General features: G+C 47.2%; 2 protein-coding genes across 6 annotated transcripts in view; one reads left to right on the forward strand and one right to left on the reverse strand.

Annotated features, from left to right (window-relative positions):
• The first annotated feature begins 71 nt into the window (after window positions 1-71).
• pex6 (peroxisomal biogenesis factor 6) lies at window positions 72-11,102 on the forward strand. Of its 5 annotated transcripts, XR_004611661.1 has the most exons (20): window positions 72-601; window positions 875-1,501; window positions 1,726-1,895; window positions 2,013-2,096; window positions 2,210-2,330; window positions 2,415-2,548; window positions 2,655-2,760; window positions 2,859-3,061; window positions 3,152-3,338; window positions 3,601-3,677; window positions 3,796-3,913; window positions 4,028-4,227; window positions 6,895-6,956; window positions 7,059-7,167; window positions 7,581-7,697; window positions 7,816-7,893; window positions 8,001-8,140; window positions 9,748-9,933; window positions 10,038-10,121; window positions 11,049-11,102. XR_004611661.1 is itself a non-coding variant. In XM_034558624.1 (19 exons), exons 1-18 carry the CDS (start codon window positions 77-79, stop codon window positions 9,882-9,884), a joined length of 3,195 nt encoding a protein of 1,064 aa, XP_034414515.1. In that variant the 5' UTR covers window positions 72-76; the 3' UTR covers window positions 9,885-9,933; window positions 10,038-10,465. The 5 variants fall into 5 exon arrangements, 3 of the variants coding, with proteins under 3 accessions (XP_034414515.1, XP_034414402.1, XP_034414646.1); XR_004611616.1 differs by having other exon boundaries at window positions 9,748-10,121; XM_034558624.1 differs by lacking the exon at window positions 11,049-11,102 and having other exon boundaries at window positions 10,038-10,465.
• An 8,390-nt stretch (window positions 11,103-19,492) lies between these two features.
• kcnh1b (potassium voltage-gated channel, subfamily H (eag-related), member 1b) overlaps window positions 19,493-20,898 on the reverse strand; it is a 34,994-nt gene continuing 33,588 nt past the window's right edge. The window contains exon 11 of the mRNA XM_034559002.1: window positions 19,493-20,898. This exon is cut by the window's right edge and continues 107 nt beyond it. Coding sequence (XP_034414893.1) covers window positions 20,163-20,898 — 736 coding nt within the window. The 3' untranslated portion in view covers window positions 19,493-20,162.

Here is a 20,898-nt window from a genome sequence, read left to right on the forward strand (position 1 = left end):
TCCTCCGTTCGTCCGCCAGATGGCGATGATGACGCCGGAAACTGTAACGAAGTAGCGGAAATGACGCAGTCGCAAGATGGCGGCGCAGGTGGAGTTGTGTTGTTTGGAAAGTTTCCCTTCGCACCTGAGTCCTCTGGATGTTCTGGTTCTTCAAACTCAACTGGACTCGGTGTTCCAGAATGACGCCGACCCACCGACCGCCCTCTTCACCCCGCAGCGGCCTCGGGGCTCCGGAGGGCCGGGCATTTTACTGCGCGTCCACCCGACCGCCGAGGAGGAGATCGCGGGCTACGGAGGAGGAAACGCCCCCAGAGCCGAGTCCGGGAGCCGGGTCCGGGTGTTCACCAGCCGGTTCTTCCTGCGGCACCACGGATTTGAGGGTCTCGGCAGCAGCACGGGGACCCTGCGGGCTATGGAGCCGATCCCCCTGGATAGACTGGTGCTGGGAGCCCGCAGCAGGCAGAGCCTCCACTGGGCCGGAGCCGAGTGTTTTACCGGCGGGCTGCTGGAGCTCTGCCGCCCGGGACAGTGGCTGCTGGCCCGGCAGGGAGACCCGCTGCTGCTGCCCCGACACCCGCTGCTGGGTGAGGACCCGGGACAGGTGAGCCCTCGGAGCCGGTTAAACCCAGACTGAGTACCGTGAACACTTTTATTTAGACTTGATCAACACGTCAGTATCTTTACTGTTGAGGAATATTAACGGTTTTATTTTTGCAAACTTGGAAAAACTGAGTAAACCTAAACAAAAAAATTAAGAAAATAAAATTATTGTGGAGAAAATTAATTATTTCTCCACTATTTCCTTAAAGTTATGTAAATGGGTAAGTTTAAAAAGCTTGTTTAATGTCTTCTTTTCTTCTGTGTGTGTCTTCAGGTGCAGCAGCACCTGATGGAGCTGCTGGTGTTGGACTGCAGTCCTGTGACACAGGGGCGGATCACCGCCGACACCTCGGTGGTTCTGACGGACTGCTTGGACTCGGCGGACCCCCCGAGCGCCCCCCCGGCCTGCAGACCGCTCAGGCTGTGCGTGTCGGACTTCGCTCATTACGCCGACGGCCTCGGAGGGGGGCGCTCTCTCCTGGATAACAGGAAACTGCTGGGCTCGGGGTTCTCGGGCGTTCTGCAGGCGCTGGAGTGCCGGGTGGACGTCCGGGTGGTGGACACCAAGCGATGGCTGGGGGTCAAAGGTCAGCAGGGAGCCGCCGCGGACGTGGACAGCTGCGTGTTTGTGAGCAAACAGCTGCTCCTCCGGCTGGGGCTGTTTAACCAGGAGTGGGTGAAGCTGTCGAGGCCCGGCGGAGCCTCCAGGACTCCCGCGGGTCCCACGGAGGTCAAGGGGGGCGTCTGCAGACGGCGGCTGGTCTCCGTGCTGGTTGTGGATTTAACGCAGAGTCCGGACCTGCAGGACTACGACGAAGTCGGTTTCGTATCGGCGACTCTGTGGTTCAACATGACCGAAGGAGACGCGATCCCTGTGAACGGCTGCACGCTGAGGATGAAGGTGCTTTCAACACAACACACACACAGTGGAAGCTAACCTGGGGGTGGGGACCCCTGAGAGGGTCGTGAGGGGGATCTAAGGGGGTCACAAAATGATTGCCAGGTTAGGAAGTAAGAAAGAACATATAGTTCATCTTCCATTCAAGCTATAATCAATAAGTCCTGCAGATGTTTCGCATTGTAAATCAAGGCCTGAAGACTTTTTCGTGTCTCTCGTTGTCTCAGCGGTGGACTCCGTCTCCTCCGGCGCCCGCCGGACGCCACTCCGACAGTGTCAGTCGCTCTTCTTCTCCGATGTTCGCCAGCGAGCTTCACGTCCAGCCGGTCGCGTCTCCGCTGTACAACGACCTCGGTTGCTACGGCGACCTGCTGTCCGAGCACTTCAGCGCGCCCAGGTCAGCCCGAGTCGCGCCGCTTAACATGCACGTAGCGTCATAGTATCAACCTGCACCACCCACTGTTCATAACGTGTTCGTAGTGAGACTCCCAGTCTCACCAGTGTCTCCTTGCAGACTGGTTTCACGGGGAGACATCCTGACAGTTCCGGCTGAAAACCACCCAGACCTGCTGGAGAACAATTCAGAGGGAATACACAGGTGTGTGTGTGTGTGTCGGTTTTCTTATATCTGTAAGGAATAAACGGTACATTATTTGTATTCTCAACTGTGGACCTGCTTATTGGGCCTGTGCGACCTTTGACCTCCGTCAGGTGTCCAGTGCTGTTCTTCAGAGTGCAGAAGGTGTGTCCGTCGACGGAGAAAGAGGAGGAAGAAGAAGGAGGAGAAGCAGAAGCTCTACTGGCGGACAGACTGCACACCTCACTCTACATGGTGACATTTGACCTTTGACCTTTTATCAGTGTGTTTCAGAGTGTGTATCTCCTGACAGCTGACTCCCTGACTGTCTCTCTCCAGCGAGGGTCCACCGGCGGCCCCGTCCCCTGCCTCTCCGTGGAGGGTCCGTCTCTGTGGAGCAGCCTGTCTCCTCCGGGCCTCGTCAAGACCGTGGAGCTCCTCGGCGCCATCATCCCGCCGCACCTGCACCGCAGGTAACTCCGCCCGTCTGCCCGGCGGCTCCGACCCCGGGATGTGTGGTCATGTGATCAGTGATGGTAGTGTGTTGTTTTTCTTTTTGTGTGTGTGGTGTGGTTGTAGCAGCTCTTTGTCCGGCTGCACCGTCCTCCTCCACGGCCCAACTGGAAGTGGTAAAGTAACGGCGGTCAGCGCAGCGAGTCGCAGACTGAACCTCCACCTGCTGAAGGTTCGATTTCTCCTCCTTCATTCTTCTTCTTCTGCTTACGTTCTTCTTCCTCAACTCCTTCCTCTGCTTCTCCACTTCCTGTCGCCGCCTGTGTGCAGGTGGACTGCGTTAACGTGTGCGCCGACACCCCCGCGGCCACGGAGGTGAAGCTGACCTCGGCGTTTCAGCGGGCCGAGGCCCTGCAGCCGTGCGTCCTGCTGCTCCGGAACCTGCAGCTCCTGCTCGGCTCTCGGGGCGACGCCAGGGAGGACGGCAGAGTCCAGGCCGCGCTCTGCCAGCTGCTCCGCGGCGCCCCCACCAGGTCGCCGCCCCTGTAAATACAGTTCTTTTATTGATTTATTGGTTTTTTTTATGTGGTCTAACGGGCGCTGCGCGGTTGTCGTCCTCCCAGGGTGGTCGTGGTGGCGACGGTCTGCAGACCTCGGGAGCTGTCTGCGGGCGTCGCGGCGGCGTTCATCCACCAGGTGGAGATGGAGAGTCCCACCGAGGAGCAGCGGCACTCCATGCTGGTCAGCATGAGCCGAGACGTCCGCCTGGGAGGGGACGTCAACCTGGAGAGACTCTCCAAAATCACCGCGGTACGTCGCCCCGGAACCTGGACCAGTACAGACCAGTATAGACCAGTACAGACCAGTACAGACCAGTCGCACAGCCGAGCCTACGGAAGAACAGAAAATAAACACACATAAAATTCAGTTTAAAGGTGTAACCCTGACAATGAGTGTGTCATCCTCCTCTTCCTCCTCCTCCTCTTCTTCCTCCTCCTGCTCCTCTTCTTCCTCCTCCTCCTCCTCACATCCTCTTCTTCCTCCTCCTCTTCTTCCTCCTCCTCCTCCTCAGGGGTTTGTGTTGGGGGATCTGAGCGCTCTGCTGGTCGAGGCGGGTCGAGCTGCCTGCAGGAGGCTGATTCACACCTGGTGAGACCAAAGGTCAAAGGTCGTGATGTGGATTTAGAACCGCGTATATTTACGTAATAATTTAATTATTGACTCTTGTTTATTAAACGTGTGTGTTATTAAATGTGTGTGTGTTCAGCGGTGGCCGGCAGGAGGAGGACCTGTGCTCCAGTGGAGTGACAGTCCTGAACCAGGACTTCTGCTCCGCCCTGAAGACCCTGCAGGACGCCCAGTCCTCGGCCATCGGAGCCCCCAAGGTGACGACCCCACGCACTTCTACACCTGTTAACTGTTTTATGGGATGTCTTCTTTTTTTTTTAATGACATTAAAAAAATTAAATAAGTACTCACCTGCCGGTTGAACTCTGTAGATCCCAGATGTGCGTTGGGAGGACGTCGGAGGTCTGCAGCAGGTGAAGAAAGAGATCCTGGACACGGTTCAGCTTCCTCTGCAGCGCCCAGAGCTCCTGGGTCTGAACCGGACCGGGGTCCTGCTGTACGGACCGCCGGGGACCGGGAAGACCCTGCTGGCCAAAGCTGTGGCTACCGAGTGCTCCATGACCTTCCTCAGGTAGGGAACACCTTCACCTTCACCTTCCTCATGTAGGGAACACCTTCACCTTCCTCATGTAGGGAACACCTTCACCTTCACCTTCCTCAGGTAGGGAACACCTTCACCTTCCTCAGGTAGGGAACACCTTCCTCTTCCTCATGTAGGGAACACCTTCACCTTCCTCATGTAGGGAACACCTTCACCTTCCTCATGTAGGAAACACCTTCACCTTCCTCATGTAGGGAACACCTTCACCTTCCTCATGTAGGAAACACCTTCCTCTTCCTCATGTAGGGAACACCTTCACCTTCCTCATGTAGGGAACACCTTCACCTTCCTCATGTAGGAAACACCTTCACCTTCCTCATGTAGGGAACACCTTCACCTTCCTCATGTAGGAAACACCTTCACCTTCCTCATGTAGGGAACACCTTCACCTTCCTCATGTAGGGAACACCTTCACCTTCCTCAGGTAGGGAACACCTTCCTCTTCCTCATGTAGGGAACACCTTCACCTTCCTCATGTAGGGAACACCTTCACCTTCCTCATGTAGGGAACACCTTCACCTTCCTCATGTAGGAAACACCTTCCTCTTCCTCATGTAGGGAACACCTTCACCTTCCTCATGTAGGGAACACCTTCACCTTCCTCATGTAGGGAACACCTTCACCTTCCTCATGTAGGGAACACCTTCACCTTCCTCATGTAGGGAACACCTTCACCTTCCTCATGTAGGGAACACCTTCACCTTCCTCATGTAGGAAACACCTTCCTCTTCCTCATGTAGGGAACACCTTCACCTTCCTCATGTAGGGAACACCTTCACCTTCCTCATGTAGGGAACACCTTCACCTTCCTCAGGTAGGGAACACCTTCACCTTCCTCATGTAGGGAACACCTTCACCTTCCTCATGTAGGGAACACCTTCACCTTCCTCATGTAGGGAACACCTTCACCTTCCTCATGTAGGGAACACCTTCACCTTCCTCATGTAGGAAACACCTTCACCTTCCTCATGTAGGGAACACCTTCACCTTCCTCATGTAGGAAACACCTTCACCTTCCTCATGTAGGGAACACCTTCACCTTCCTCATGTAGGGAACACCTTCACCTTCCTCAGGTAGGGAACACCTTCCTCTTCCTCATGTAGGGAACACCTTCACCTTCCTCATGTAGGGAACACCTTCACCTTCCTCAGGTAGGGAACACCTTCCTCTTCCTCATGTAGGGAACACCTTCACCTTCCTCATGTAGGGAACACCTTCACCTTCCTCATGTAGGGAACACCTTCACCTTCCTCAGGTAGGGAACACCTTCCTCTTCCTCATGTAGGGAACACCTTCACCTTCCTCATGTAGGGAACACCTTCACCTTCCTCAGGTAGGGAACACCTTCCTCTTCCTCATGTAGGGAACACCTTCACCTTCCTCATGTAGGGAACACCTTCACCTTCCTCATGTAGGGAACACCTTCACCTTCCTCATGTAGGGAACACCTTCACCTTCCTCAGGTAGGGAACACCTTCACCTTCCTCATGTAGGGAACACCTTCACCTTCCTCATGTAGGGAACACCTTCACCTTCCTCAGGTAGGGAACACCTTCACCTTCCTCATGTAGGAAACACCTTCACCTTCCTCATGTAGGGAACACCTTCACCTTCCTCATGTAGGGAACACCTTCACCTTCCTCATGTAGGGAACACCTTCACCTTCCTCAGGTAGGGAACACCTTCCTCTTCCTCATGTAGGGAACACCTTCACCTTCCTCATGTAGGGAACACCTTCACCTTCCTCATGTAGGGAACACCTTCACCTTCCTCATGTAGGGAACACCTTCACCTTCCTCATGTAGGGAACACCTTCACCTTCCTCAGGTAGGGAACACCTTCACCTTCCTCATGTAGGGAACACCTTCACCTTCCTCATGTAGGGAACACCTTCACCTTCCTCATGTAGGGAACACCTTCACCTTCCTCATGTAGGGAACACCTTCACCTTCCTCAGGTAGGGAACACCTTCACCTTCCTCAGGTAGGGAACACCTTCACCTTCCTCATGTAGGGAACACCTTCACCTTCCTCAGGTAGGGAACACCTTCCTCTTCCTCATGTAGGGAACACCTTCACCTTCCTCATGTAGGGAACACCTTCACCTTCCTCATGTAGGGAACACCTTCACCTTCCTCAGGTAGGGAACACCTTCCTCTTCCTCATGTAGGGAACACCTTCACCTTCCTCATGTAGGGAACACCTTCCTCTTCCTCATGTAGGGAACACCTTCACCTTCCTCATGTAGGGAACACCTTCACCTTCCTCAGGTAGGGAACACCTTCACCTTCCTCTTCCTCATGTAGGGAACACCTTCACCTTCCTCATGTAGGGAACACCTTCACCTTCCTCAGGTAGGGAACACCTTCACCTTCCTCTTCCTCATGTAGGGAACACCTTCACCTTCCTCATGTAGGGAACACCTTCACCTTCCTCAGGTAGGGAACACCTTCCTCTTCCTCATGTAGGGAACACCTTCACCTTCCTCATGTAGGGAACACCTTCACCTTCCTCAGGTAGGGAACACCTTCACCTTCCTCATGTAGGGAACACCTTCACCTTCCTCAGGTAGGGAACACCTTTATCTCCGATAACGCTCATCCAGGTGGTCATCTGTTCTCCGTCTGTGTGTTTCAGCGTTAAAGGTCCGGAGCTCATCAACATGTACGTGGGCCAGAGTGAGGAGAACATTAGAGAAGGTCGGGTTCTCCCTCAAGGAGCTTTCTGGTGTATTTCAACTTGTGCTCCTCAAGTTGTGTATCAACCTGTGTGTGTGTGTGTGTGTGTGTGTGTGTGTTCAGTGTTCAGCAGAGCGCGCTCAGCGGCTCCGTGTGTCGTCTTCTTTGATGAGCTGGACTCTCTGGCTCCCAGCAGGGGGCGCAGTGGAGACTCGGGCGGGGTGATGGACAGGTGAGTGTTTCCCCTGTGAGTCGGCTCCAACTGTCACCATGAACTTTGGGCTTTAATATACTTTAATACATAATTAGTACACAATTAGTACATAACTAGCGCTGAGGTTAACAGGCTTAAGTTCCTGGGAATCTCCCTAAAAAAACAACCCGACATGGTCCTCAAACGTCTTCATTCAGGTGAAAGAAGACTTTCTTCAGGAAACTTAAAGAAGGTCAAATTATTATTATATAATTCTCGCGCCACGGTTCTCGTTAATTTTTTTTTACAGGCTGGAAACATTTCAGATCTTCAGATTAAAACCACCCAGAACCTCCTGGGCACCTAGCGAGCAAACGGCATTTTATTGCGCAACCCTGTTGTTTGTAAACAAATTTGTTTATTTATTTTTTTGGGGGGGTTCCCTCCCACAGAGTCGTGTCTCAGCTGCTGGCCGAGCTCGACGCTTTGCCGTCGTCCGCCGGGGTTTTTGTGATCGGAGCCACGAACCGTCCGGACCTGCTGGACCAATCGCTGCTGAGGCCCGGCAGGTCAGAGGTCACGCACACACACACACACACACACACACACACACACACACACACACACACACACACACCTTCCTGATCCACATCCTGGATGTTGTGTGTGTGTGTCCCCCCCCTTCAGGTTCGACAAGCTGGTCTATGTGGGCCTCAACGAGGACCGGGCCTCCCAGCTGCAGGTTCTGCGGGCGATCCTCAGAAAGTGAGAACCGGCCGTTCGAGACTCTCTCTCCCCGAAACGCGCGTGGGACGTTTTTATTTGTTGTTGTGTTTCTGGCGTCCCTGAACGTGAATGCGTGTTGTGTTCAGGCTCCAGGTGGACTCCGCCGTGGACCTGCAGCAGGTGGTGGATCGCTGCCCCGATCACATGACCGGCGCCGACCTGTACGCTCTGTGTTCGGACGCCATGACGGCCGCCATCAAGAGGAAGATCGCTCTCATCGACCGCGGTAGGAAAAACACCGTTTGTTGTTGTTGTTGTTGTCTGTATTTGTGTTTATTTAAAGGGACGGTGTACAGTTTAAAAACAGCAGTGATGCATCGTTCCAGATTTTATCTTTTAAACTGATTCACGTCTGTTTTCCCAAAACAAAGAGTTCAATCTCACAGGAACTAAATACTGAAAGGGGGAGGAGCCAAATAATTTATTATGTTATAAACTGAGCACACATTCAGGAAATATTATCTAAAATCCTCAAAGCTCAGTACTGTACTCTCTCTCTTTACCTGGATCTCTCTCACTCCGTCTCTCTCTCTTTACCTGGATCTCTCTCTCCCTCTCTCTCTCTTTACCTGGATCTCTCTCTCTCTCTCTCTCTCTTTACCTGGATCTCTCTCTCCCTCTCTCTCTCTTTACCTGGATCTCTCTCACTCCGTCTCTCTCTCTTTACCTGGATCTCTCTCTCCCTCTCTCTCTTTACCTGGATCTCTCTCTCCCTTTGTCTCTCTCTCTCTCTTTACCTGGATCTCTCTCTCCCTTTGTCTCTCTCTCTTTCTTTACCTGGATCTCTCTCTCCCTCTCTCTCTCTTTACCTGGATCTCTCTCACTCCGTCTCTCTCTTTACCTGGATCTCTCTCCCTTTGTCTCTCTCTCTCTCTCTCTCTCTTTACCTGGATCTCTGTCTCACTCCTCTCTCTCTTTACCTGGATCTCTCTCTCCCTTTGTCTCTCTCTCTCTCTCTCTTTACCTGGATCTCTGTCTCACTCCTTCTCTCTCTCTTTACCTGGATCTCTCTCTCCCTTTGTCTCTCTCTCTCTCTTTACCTGGATCTCTGTCTCACTCCGTCTCTCTCTCTTTACCTGGATCTCTCTCTCCCTTTGTCTCTCTCTCTTTCTTTACCTGGATCTCTCTCTCCCTCTCTCTCTCTTTACCTGGATCTCTCTCACTCCGTCTCTCTCTTTACCTGGATCTCTCTCCCTTTGTCTCTCTCTCTCTCTCTCTCTCTTTACCTGGATCTCTGTCTCACTCCTCTCTCTCTTTACCTGGATCTCTCTCTCCCTTTGTCTCTCTCTCTCTCTCTCTTTACCTGGATCTCTGTCTCACTCCTTCTCTCTCTCTTTACCTGGATCTCTCTCTCCCTTTGTCTCTCTCTCTCTCTTTACCTGGATCTCTGTCTCACTCCGTCTCTCTCTCTTTACCTGGATCTCTCTCTCCCTCTCTCTCCCTCTCTCTCTCTCTCTCTCTCCCTCTCTCTCTCTTTACCTGGATCTCTCTCACTCCGTCTCTCTCTTTACCTGGATCTCTCTCCCTTTGTCTCTCTCTCTCTCTCTCTTTACCTGGATCTCTGTCTCACTCCTCTCTCTCTTTACCTGGATCTCTCTCTCCCTTTGTCTCTCTCTCTCTCTCTCTCTCTTTACCTGGATCTCTGTCTCACTCCTTCTCTCTCTCTTTACCTGGATCTCTCTCTCCCTTTGTCTCTCTCTCTCTCTTTACCTGGATCTCTGTCTCACTCCGTCTCTCTCTCTTTACCTGGATCTCTCTCTCCCTCTCTCTCCCTCTCTCTCTCTCTCTCTCTCTCCCTCTCTCCACCTGGATCTCCTCCCCCCCCCCCATCAGGTCTGGACTCGGAGGACTCCCCTCTCCTGGTCTGCGTTGAGGATTTCTCTTCCGCGTTGGAAACCTTCAAGCCGTCCATTTCACAGAGGGAGCTGCTGAGATACAGAAACCTTCAACGTGAACTCACTGCCCAGTAGAGGAGGAGGAGGAGGAGGAGGAGGAGGAGGAGGAGGGACTCTGATGAAGGTCTAATTTAAAAGTGACGATCACATCTGAAGAAATTAACGTTGTAAATAATGTAAACAAGAAGTTAATTTATTTAATTGTGAGATTATAATTTATAAATACAGACGTGAACCAGAAGCGAGATTTTATTTCGGGATGGAAAAAACGGCGTCACCATCAGCCAATCAGGGGGCGGGTCTTCGCGCGTGGTGAGTGTAACATGAGATCTTTAGACTAAATAGTTATTATTGACAATTACTTGATTACTATTGTGACATACCAGCCCCCATGCTGCTCTATTATAGTACTGTAATCATAACAATACAGAATCATGTATGTTAATACTTTTTTAAAGAGGTGGAGTTAAATCTTCAGGTGTGAAGAAGGATCGCGAAGTTAGTGTTGAAGAAAGTCATAAAACTGCTGATTTTATCATTTTTTTGTCAAAAACTTAAGTAGTCTTATTTTATTTTTTTTATTGATTTTTACTAAATCCAACAAAACTATAACACTATGAAGTTATGGAAACTTCAGAGGATAAAAAAAAAAAAAAGAAAAGAGGAACCACAAGAGGAGAAATAATCAGCAGAAAAATGAGATGCATAAATATTAGATAAATGGATGTTTGCTATATATAATAACTATAATAACGTTAGCTTGTCATTGGACCACGAATACAAATATGTAAACTATACCGTGTAGTTTAGCATTCAGGTATTCTCGTCCTTTTAAACATGATTTTAAAGAGAAAGCCCTGTTTAGCTTAGCATCAGCTAACAAACGTTGGTTTTACCAAACTGACATTAGCACATTTTGTCAGTTGTGCCTAAACTTAACTTCTAAAATGTTAAACATTTCAGTTTTTCATGTTATATTTCTATATTTTTGTAGAAATCGTCCCAATCTGTTAGCTAAATAATGTGTAAACTAGCATTAGCTAGCTAACCAGCTCTTTTGCTAACGTGTATAATAATTGTTTCTAAGCTAGCTAGCTAGCAGATCTTCTAAATAAGTTTCCAGAACTTTTATTTAAACGTTGTTTTGTTCTAATTTGGTTTCCTTGGGAGATGTTAATATGAAGATTTTTTTAATTTAATTGTTTTTTTTACTTTGTGTTGAAATTAATCCACCACCAGGTGACCACCACGTGACCACCATGTGACCACCATGTGACCATGTGACCACCACGTGACCACCACGTGACCACCATGTGACCACCACGTGACCATGTGACCACCACGTGACCGCCACGTGACCACCACGTGACCATGTGACCACCATGACATAAACCACACAAACACACCAAAGAATGTGAATCTGGGGAAAGTAAAAATATTAAGAAAGGCTCCACTTGTGTTTCCATTTTATTTAATAATTTCTTTCCACCATATAATGCTTCAAATAAATCAACTTAGATATTAAGCACACTTTACGCCCCTGTTCTTCAGTGTAAACCAGTATTCATATTCACATTATTCAGACTTTCCAGTTTCTGAACCGGTGATATTTCAAAAACAAAATTATTAGTAAAATGTTTTGGCTGGATGTCCTTTTTAAATTTGTCTACTTGACATTTGCTGAGGCTTGTAAGAGAATATAAATTATTTGGCTCAGCGAGGTTCAATCATCCCACATAAAGCTGTATTTTCTCCAGGCTGCGTTCAAGTTCAGACAAAACGCAACGAAAATTAAGCTTTTTCGCTCCAAAACGTATATTCTACCCACAAATTTAATGCAAACGCCAGAGTTTAATTAACCGGCAGCTGGTCTGGACTCTTCTGAGCCTCTAAACATGGACCTGGAAACCTGAACGGGTCTCGACTGAGACCACGAGGACCGTTTGTCCGCGTCTAGGAATGATGTACAAGCCACAGCCGTTAGCGCCTAATGAGCCAAAACAGATGTATGGATGTTTAATGGGAGGGAGGGGGGGGTGAAGTGAAGCTGGTCGTCCAATTCTGGGTGTAATCCGGATTAATCTGGAGGTCTGGATCTCCGGGGTTCGTCCTGTGGCTTCACTCCGTTTCGTGGTCCCTGGATTTTAGTTCGTCGGCGCGGCAACGATCCAACGCACTCTTGTTCTTTGTCCTCCATGCCTAACGAGCAGATCCCCCTCAGGTGAAGTGGGGCATCCGGCTGCAGGTTCTGGAAGAGAGGCAAACGTTGTTTTTTTTAAATTTATTATGTGCCGCGTCAGAGTTGAAGAGTTTTCTTTTGTTCACTTTCACTGAGCAGAGAAAACAAGCAGACGGGCAGAAAGAATACTATTTTTTAATTATTTTTTACAACCACACACCGCCCACGAATAAATTTAAACATGTTCTCTGAAACGTGGAATAAAAACGATCCGGGCATATTAACGTGAATCCAATATTTGTCTCTTTTTTTTTTTTTATTTTGCGTGTTACAGTTTTTGTCTCTTTTTTTTTTTTTTATCGTCGTCCTCGTCGTTTGTGAAACATTCGGCAGTTTGACGGATGATTCAGTCCGTTTACACTTTAAATAAACATCTAAATATACATTGAAAAAAAAGCATTCAGCTGATAAGCTCCAGAGACGCTACAAACGACCCACAAAGGTCCCTCGACGGGAAGAGAACGGGCGACGCTCAAGCTGGTGGGCGGCTAGCACGTTAGCTAACTAGCTGGATAGCGTGTTAGCTAACTTTGTTTGGCTCGTTTTCTGCAACCAGTGTAGCATAAAAAGCATGGTGGAATCACCACGCTAGCGTGTTAGCTAGCTAGCGTGTTAGCTGTTGATTCCACCATGCTTTTTATGCTACACCGGTTGCAGAAAACGAGCCAAACTAAGTTGTAACGTATCTGGCGATCGTGCATGAAGCATTAAGTCGTACACATTTCACGTATTCACTCTGGCTCTTCGTGCTAAACCTCGTCTCGAGTCCGCAACTTGCCATAAATTTGCTCATTTATTTAATTATTTCTATGGTTTTGAACACTTTGACGTGTGGTTATTAGCGAGTTGGGGCGCTAAAAAACAACAACTTGTCACATCAAACTTTGACCGGCTTAGTAATCAATGAGGAATAAAAAATACCTGACAGATATTTAACTTGCCACCTGACCTATTTTTTAATCATCATGTACTTTCTTTAAAGGCACAGGGGGATGTTTTCATCGCCTGAAATCAAAAAACATTGTATTTTTCCTTTGCTTATGAGCCCTTTCGCGCGAGGAGCGGGTGCTCTCCACGGAGCGTTTCTACAGTAGCCCAGAAGGGACAAACCAAATCACGTTTACTTGAAGGCCACCGTAGTTCTCCGACACGCTTGTGAAACTACGGTGACTTGAGTGCAAAAACCCTCATAATGCATCCCCCCCCCAACCCTACACACCTGGACATTACACACAACCACTAATTATTAATCTATCTTATATATTTATATATATATTATATATTTTTTAGTGCGCGCGGCTCCATCGTAACCCCCCTCCCTTCTAACCAGTTCCTGTGTTTTCGTTGATGGCGGGGGTTCAGCATTCCTCCATGCAACATAAGCCATATTTACCGCTTACGTGGCCTTTGCTACTTTTGTGCGCTTCATCCTTTTCCTCCTCATGAGGGTCACCTGAGGCCTCTTCAACCCGGCGATCAGCAGCAGCAACCTGGGCCGCGACTTGGTGAGCCAGCTTCTCAGTAGCGTCCCCTTGGGAAACCTGCGGGAACAGCAGCGGTCCGTTAAAGCCGGCAGGACGCCGGTGCCCTTCCGGATGGTTTATAAAACTACAACAATAACACAAAGACACTGAAGGCCTCACCGTGCAATACAAAAAATTAACATTTCAAGGCCAATTTTCCAATTAACCAAAGAAGTCAATTAAAATTCTACTTAAACACATTATTTTCCAAATGCGCAGACTGAAATAAATATTAATTCTGATGAACTTCGGTTCATACATGAATCATAACGTTGGTGTTTTCCTCTAGCGCCATCATCAGGCCAACATCGCAATGAGTCCGATACTTTATAATAATACCTGCAGTATTACGCCTCGGCTGTACTGTGTGTTTTAAAAAAAATTAAACATCTAAACATCTAATGCAAAGACGGTGTGTTCAATGTTTTACGTTAATGTGCACGTTACATAACCAACCAGGAGTTAATAATCTTCTCTGTGAAAGTAAGTAATACAATTTCTCACATTCATTGGAGTCTATAAAAATGTGAAGAAAAGTAGTGACGTCGTGACTCGACCGTCCCAAACAAAACAAAAACGTGTGTTTTAAAAAAAAAAAGACTTAAACAATCAATCATCCAACATTTGCTGATTTCATTTCTTTCGATTAAACTTCTGTAACACGTATTGCATAAAATATCTATGGCGATGCCATAACTCCTCCCACCTCAGCGAGACAAACAGGAAGTGACGATTGTGTTGTTTTCGATCACACAAAAAAAAAAAAAAAGAAAAGACTTTCTTACTCGTGACCCCGTGATTTGACCCCTTGTGACCCCGAGAACCACCAAAGGCCCCGGATCAGAAAAGCAGGACGTTGCCCTCTCGCGAATCACCACGGCGACCGCGCTCAAGCCTCCTTCAAGGAGCTTCACCTTCTCGACAAAACAGACCTTTTTCAAAATACATATCTTTAAAGCTGCGGGGCAGCCGCGACCTTTTGTGTCTTCACACCGTGACCTGCTGAGCACGATGGAACCAAACAAACAAAAACATCCTCTTTTGTGCTGCTGCAGCACACTGAAACCAGCCAGAGAGAGATCTAGCAACGCGTGGACGCCATTGTTGTCGCCCCGCGGGGCTCCATGTTAAATGTACCGAGGGGGGGGGGCATTGTTTGTGTGGCTGCCCCCCCCCCCCCCCCCCCCACACACACACACACACACACACACACACCCACACACACACACACACACACACACACACATCAACTCCCCTTTAGCCCTCATCCTGTTCATCGTCGTCATGTGATCTTTTCCAGTTAAGCTTTGTCTTCTCCTCAACAGCATCTTAGCTCCTTCTCCTACTTCATCTTCTTCCTCCTCCCCTTCCTCCTCCGTATTCTTCTTCTCTTCTTCCTCCTCCTCTTCCTCCTCCTGATCAGCAGCCGTCGTCTTCAAATGCTCTTCAGGCCCAGTCCAACTTCAGGTGTCTTCAGGCGTCCCGCTAACCCTCAATTTAACTTTCTCTAAAGCGTCTTCTCTTATTATATATAACCCTCTTCTTCTTCCTCCTCCTCCTCCTCCTCCACAGCAGACATCTTGGTTGGTTCACTGAGCGGTCGCCGAGGCCCCCCCCCCCCCCCCCCCCCCCGAGAGTCGGAGGAGAGCGGGTACCTTTTGACATCGTCCTCGTCCGTCACACCCAACGATGGCAGGTCGTCGTGGCAACGTCACGAACGACCGCCAAAAGAACCATCCATCACCAAAATGTAGTGATCCAAAGCGACAAGTTTTATTTTCACACACACACACACACACACACACACACACACACACACACACACACACACACACACACACACACACACAGAGTATAGAGGTACCACTAAGTTGTTTTTCTCAGGCGGATCCACAGCTTCACACTTGCCTGAAATACATCGAGAGTCAAAAGTTCTCACTCTCGAAGGCTCCGAAATATATCGCAGGTCCTCGTCCATCACCTCCTCCGCTCCTCACCTGCGCCTCACAACTTAGCGGTCCTCTATACCTGCGCTCTCTCTCTCTCTCTCTCTCTCTCTCTCTCTCTCTCTCTCCCCCCCCCCCCCCCCCCCCCCTCCCCCCCTCTCTCTCTGCACAAGGCACACGACAGAAGAGCAAGTCCTTACCAATTGACCCCGCACATTTGTTAGCTTATGGCCCCGGCGTCCCTGCAGAGCCGCATATATGATCCCCGCTGCACTTTTTTGCCTCTCGCACTAGAAGCTTCAGCCAGGACGCCAAAAACAAAAATCTGCTAAATAATAGGAGGCCATGAAGCGGCCGGGTGGGGGAGGGGGGGGGGGGGGGAGGGGAGGGAGGGGTGGGAGGGTTTAAACAAAAAAAAAGAAAAAGAAAAAGGAGGATGTCCACTCAGCACTTCTGACTGCAAAGGGTGATCTCCCCGGGACACGCAGCCAATCAGGGAGGGAGGGGGGGATTGCACCTGTTGCCATGACGCCCGTCAAGGGGGGGGGGTCAACTGCTGCTGCTTGTTCAACACAACTAAATATATACATTTACTTTATGAAGTTTTTTAAATCCTTTTTGAGAAATTAAATACACGTATTTAAGTACTGACCCTATGAGAACTTTAAGCCCTTTACTTGAGCCGCTTTATACTTAAGTATAAATTAAATCACTTGATTCAGATTATTACATTATTATTATTATTATTATTATTATGCAATGTTATGTATAAAAATCTGACTTTATAGTGATTCATGGCCATATATGAAGTAAACAGAATGAGCTCCCTTAAACCTTAAAGCAACATCACTAATTATAATCCAGTAACATAATTATAAAGTATTATTTTTTTTAATCGTCCGTTCTGCATATATACTTTTAATTCTGGTACTTTAAGTATACTTTTTGCTTATACTTTAAGGATTTTACTGAAACTTGTATTTCTACACTTCAGTCTGGAAAATAAAAGGTACAAAAATATATATTATATCTATTATAATATATTGTAACATTTTCTATTTAGCTCGATCAAATTTGGCAGGTTGATTATTATAATTTTTTTTAATTAAATAATATATTGTAACTTTCAGACATTTGACACACGAGGAGTCGTAAAAAGAAAGAAGTTTTAATTTTATTGCATTTGTTTTATACGGTTATTGTTATATGACGGTTTTATGGCAAACTTGACTTTTTTTGTGACTATATTATGACATTTATTTACATAACTTAAATGACTTTCTATGATTTATTTAATGTATGTTTTCGATATATTACACAGACCTTTTTTCCCCCAATATTCTATATTATGACCTTATGACACACATATTACAACATACGTTCTATATGAAATACTATAGCACTTTTTTGACATACTGCACGAGTATTTTAAAGCATTATACACCAATATTTGTTGGGGGTACACTTTACTGTGACTATGTTATGACATTTTGGGACATCCCATACTATGATGACATGTCATGCTACGATTTTAATTATTCAGCATGCTTTATTATGTCGTGTGCAGGGATTCACCTACACAATGTGAGTCTTTGTGTTATCTACAAGAACATATTTATTATATTTATGATTATTATTACCTGTTTTTGCGATTATTACATCGATGGTGATGAAGTCTAATAAAATGTAAAAAAGCTGCGGCCGACTGTGATGCCTGTGACTGCTCTGTAGAGGGCTCTGTGGCCTCAGGATAACAGATGCAGGAGGAGGATGAGGAAGAGGGAGAGGAGGAGCAGGAAGAAGAAGAAGAAGAGGAGGAGGAGGAGGAGGCTGTGCAGGCATGTTTAGTGTCAGACGGAGAGGGTTCGCTCTGCTGTTTGTTCGCTGCTGCAGAGATCAACCTGGAGGAAGAGGAGGGGTAGGAGGGCTGGCACTGCAATGCAGAACATTAAATGAGGAGGAGGAGGAGGAAGGAGAAAAAGAGAAGGAGGGAGGGAGGGAGCTGCCAGCTCTGCAGAGCTTTTTTTTTTTTTTTTCTCCGAGGGGGAGACTCAGGGATTCCCTGTTGGTTTGGAAACGATCCAGAAGGAGAAGCAGCGACGACGAGCCGACTGAAAACAGGAGATGAAAGTGTTAATTACTGACTAATGACCGTCTGTGTTTAGTGTGAGTGTCATTGAACGCATCACAGAAAGGTCGTAAATCAGCAACACAACAGACCAACTGGGGCTGTGATTTTAATTTGATTTAATTGTGTGAGCGTGTATGAAAGTTACATATAATAATAATAATAATAATGCATTGAATTTATATAGCGCTTTTCATGATACTCAAAGACACTTCAAAGTATGAGTAAGTGTGACCAGAAGAATGCACACGTGTGCGAGAATAAATAATAATAATAATGATTAAACATTCTGATGAAGAAAAATCCAGATTTATTTTGAGGTTGGAGCTTTAGGTTTCGAAATATCTACAAACCTTGTGTTTATGATAAAAAAAAACATACAAAGGGAGCGAAATACAAAGTATGAAATCATTTATTGTTGACATTTGATGTAATTTTCTTAGAAATACTCTTTGTGCTAATACAGTTGTCCTTCCTGACAATAGGTGAAGAAATAGGATTTTATATATATATAAATATATTTATATATATATATAAATATATATATATATATTTTTTTATATATATATAATTTATATTTATATATATATAATTTATATATATATACAAATATATTTATATATATATATAAATTATATATATATAAATATATATATATAAATATATATAAAAATATATATATATATAAATATATTTCTACGAGCGGTGGGTTTCCAGAGCCGTGCACGTGTGACGATCTTCATGCACAGACTTTACATACATGTGACCCGGAAGCAAAAGTTATGAAAGTTTAAAGAGGACGAACTCTTCTCACCCCAAGAGATCAAAGTAGAAAAGCAAAGTCGTCTCTTTCTTTAATAAAATAATAAAATAAAAAAAGCTTTCGGACGTCAGCGTCATCATGCACAACAAACAGCACAGATGGCAATAATTGCATATTGTGACGCTACATTATGATCACACACACACACACACAGACGAGATTACCAACGCTCTCTTTTCTCAGGCGATGACGTCATGGTAACGTTTCCTCTTTGTGGGAATAAAGCGTCGGATTTTACTTTTAGTTCATTAGCGTGTTTTACAGATGATGCTCAACTTAAAGCTGCAGCACCTTTATACGAGATACATTCTGGATTATGAATCTGATAAATTCTGCATTTTTCAGCGCAAAGGGGCAGCGGGCACGTTGTGGTACGACGGCGCAGTTCAGCTAACGGCCACCAGATGTCGCTTTGAGGAGAATCACTGATTTCAGTGACGTGGATTGAAAAGAAACAAAAAAAACTTCTCAGAAAATATATAATTTGTCTTTTTACACGACTTTAGCTTCCTCGGCTGTTATTATACAATGTGTACGACAGCGGAGCGGCCAATGGGAACGCTCACATGCACATAGAGCACGGATATGTCAACGAAGCCACACACACACACACACACACACACACACGGTCTCTCACTCTGCTGTTAAATACAGCTGCTTTAAATCAACTATTAAAAAAAAGTTTTTTCAACAAGTTTTTTGTTTAAATGTGCCGGTTAAAAACATAATGTAGAAGATTAATAAAAACACACAGTGTCTGCTCAGCGTCAACGTGGAGTGGATCTCTTCACCCCGAGACACAGCGCGTTTACTGAGCGGTCTTTTTTTGCTCTTGCTATATATATTTATATATGTATATATATATATATATATATATATATATATATATATTTATATATGTATATATATATGTATATAATATATTTATATATAATATATATATATATATATTATATACATATATATAAATAATATATATGTATATATATATAAATAATATATATATTTATATATAGTATCATTTAAAATTATTAATCTTCACAATGAGTGAAAACGTATTCCACTTGAATTCAGAATTCAGATGCAGTCACGCAGCCCCATTACTATCAGAACAATGACCATTTGACTGGATGTTTTAACCCCGTGAGCTCCATTCAGAGCTGAATCAACATGGAAACGTCTACTGAATTATTATTATTTTGTATCTTTTTTTTTAATGTCCAGCTCTGTGCGGGAATTAAACATCGGCCCATTTCGGATGCATGAAATCTTTCACATTCAATCTGGATATAAAAAAAAAAAAACGCTCCCGAACATCAAAGACGTCTTAAAGAAACCTGCAGAGTGTTTACAGCCTGCTTGAAGGACGTTCCTCTCCTTGAGAAGTGACCGGTGACCTTCAGTCTGATCCACAATGACCTCCAACGACTTCCGCAGCTCTTTACCTCCACATCATTTTGATTGGCGCTCTTTAACAACCAATCACATTGCTTTGATATGACGTCACGCAGCGGCCCATCAGTACAAAAAATCATCACAGTGCCAAAGTCCCGTTAAAGCCATGTGTTATTATTGCCATAATTCTGCGAAGGTCCCAAAAAAAAAACCCTCTCGAGGAACCAAAGGTGCCGTCATGAAGGTCGTGACTCTTCCTACGGTCATGCGATCAAACCGTATCTTCGTCGTTTGGCTGGTTAGGAGAAGCTGTCCTTGTCGGAATCGGGTGACGGAGGCCGCGAGATCTCGAAGAAGGAGCCCGACGACTTCCTGGACTTGAGGAGTCGCAGCATCTCAGCCAGCTGAGACTCCAGCGACGCCATGCGGCCGTTCAGGGATTGGATGTCTCCCCTCAGCTCCTGCTTCAGCTCCAGGAACGAGGCCCTCGTGCTGGGCTCCGGGACCGCGCAGAAGACCGCCTTCCCGTCGGACTGCACCGGGCTCTGGTCCAGCGGCGTCCTGGCGTCGCCCACCTTGTCCAGGCGGAGGTCGCTCTTCGTGATGCCGCTGTCGCAGGAGTCCGTCTTCTTGAGGGGCATCTCGTCCTGAGACTTAGTCCTGTCGGGCAGCGTCTCCATGGACTCGGCCTTGGAGACGCTGCTCCACGACTCGGCCTTCACCACCGACTCCTTGAACCGGCCCCAGCCTTTGGCTTTGGGCGGCTCCGCGGACCTGCAGCCGGTCGGGGTCCCGTTTTGCGCGGCGGGAGCGTGGAGCATGACTCGGCTGGAGGTCTTGGACGACGGGGACGCGGCGGACGAGGCGGCGGGCGTGGCCGGGCACTCCGTCACCGTGACGATGCTGGTGGAGGCCAGGATCTTCGGACGTCTGGGCGCCTCCGGTGGAGCGACGCCTCTCTCCACGTCGGCGGAGCCCAGCGCGACCCGCTCGGCGGCGAGCCGCGCCTCCCTCTGCTGCCGGAAACGCTGGAAG

Source organism: Cyclopterus lumpus, chromosome 1 (genome assembly GCF_009769545.1).
Source record: "Cyclopterus lumpus isolate fCycLum1 chromosome 1, fCycLum1.pri, whole genome shotgun sequence".
Lineage (NCBI taxonomy): Eukaryota > Metazoa > Chordata > Actinopteri > Perciformes > Cyclopteridae > Cyclopterus > Cyclopterus lumpus.

Coding starts and splice junctions, on each gene's coding strand:
- pex6 (XM_034558511.1), top strand. CDS start 77: ATGGCGGCGCAGGTGGAGTTGTGTTGTTTGGAAAGTTTCCCTTCGCAC. Junction 4,228..6,894: donor TGCTCCATGACCTTCCTCAG/GTAGGGAACACC, acceptor TGTGTGTTTCAG/CGTTAAAGGTCCGGAGCTCA. Junction 7,168..7,580: donor TCGGGCGGGGTGATGGACAG/GTGAGTGTTTCC, acceptor TCCCTCCCACAG/AGTCGTGTCTCAGCTGCTGG.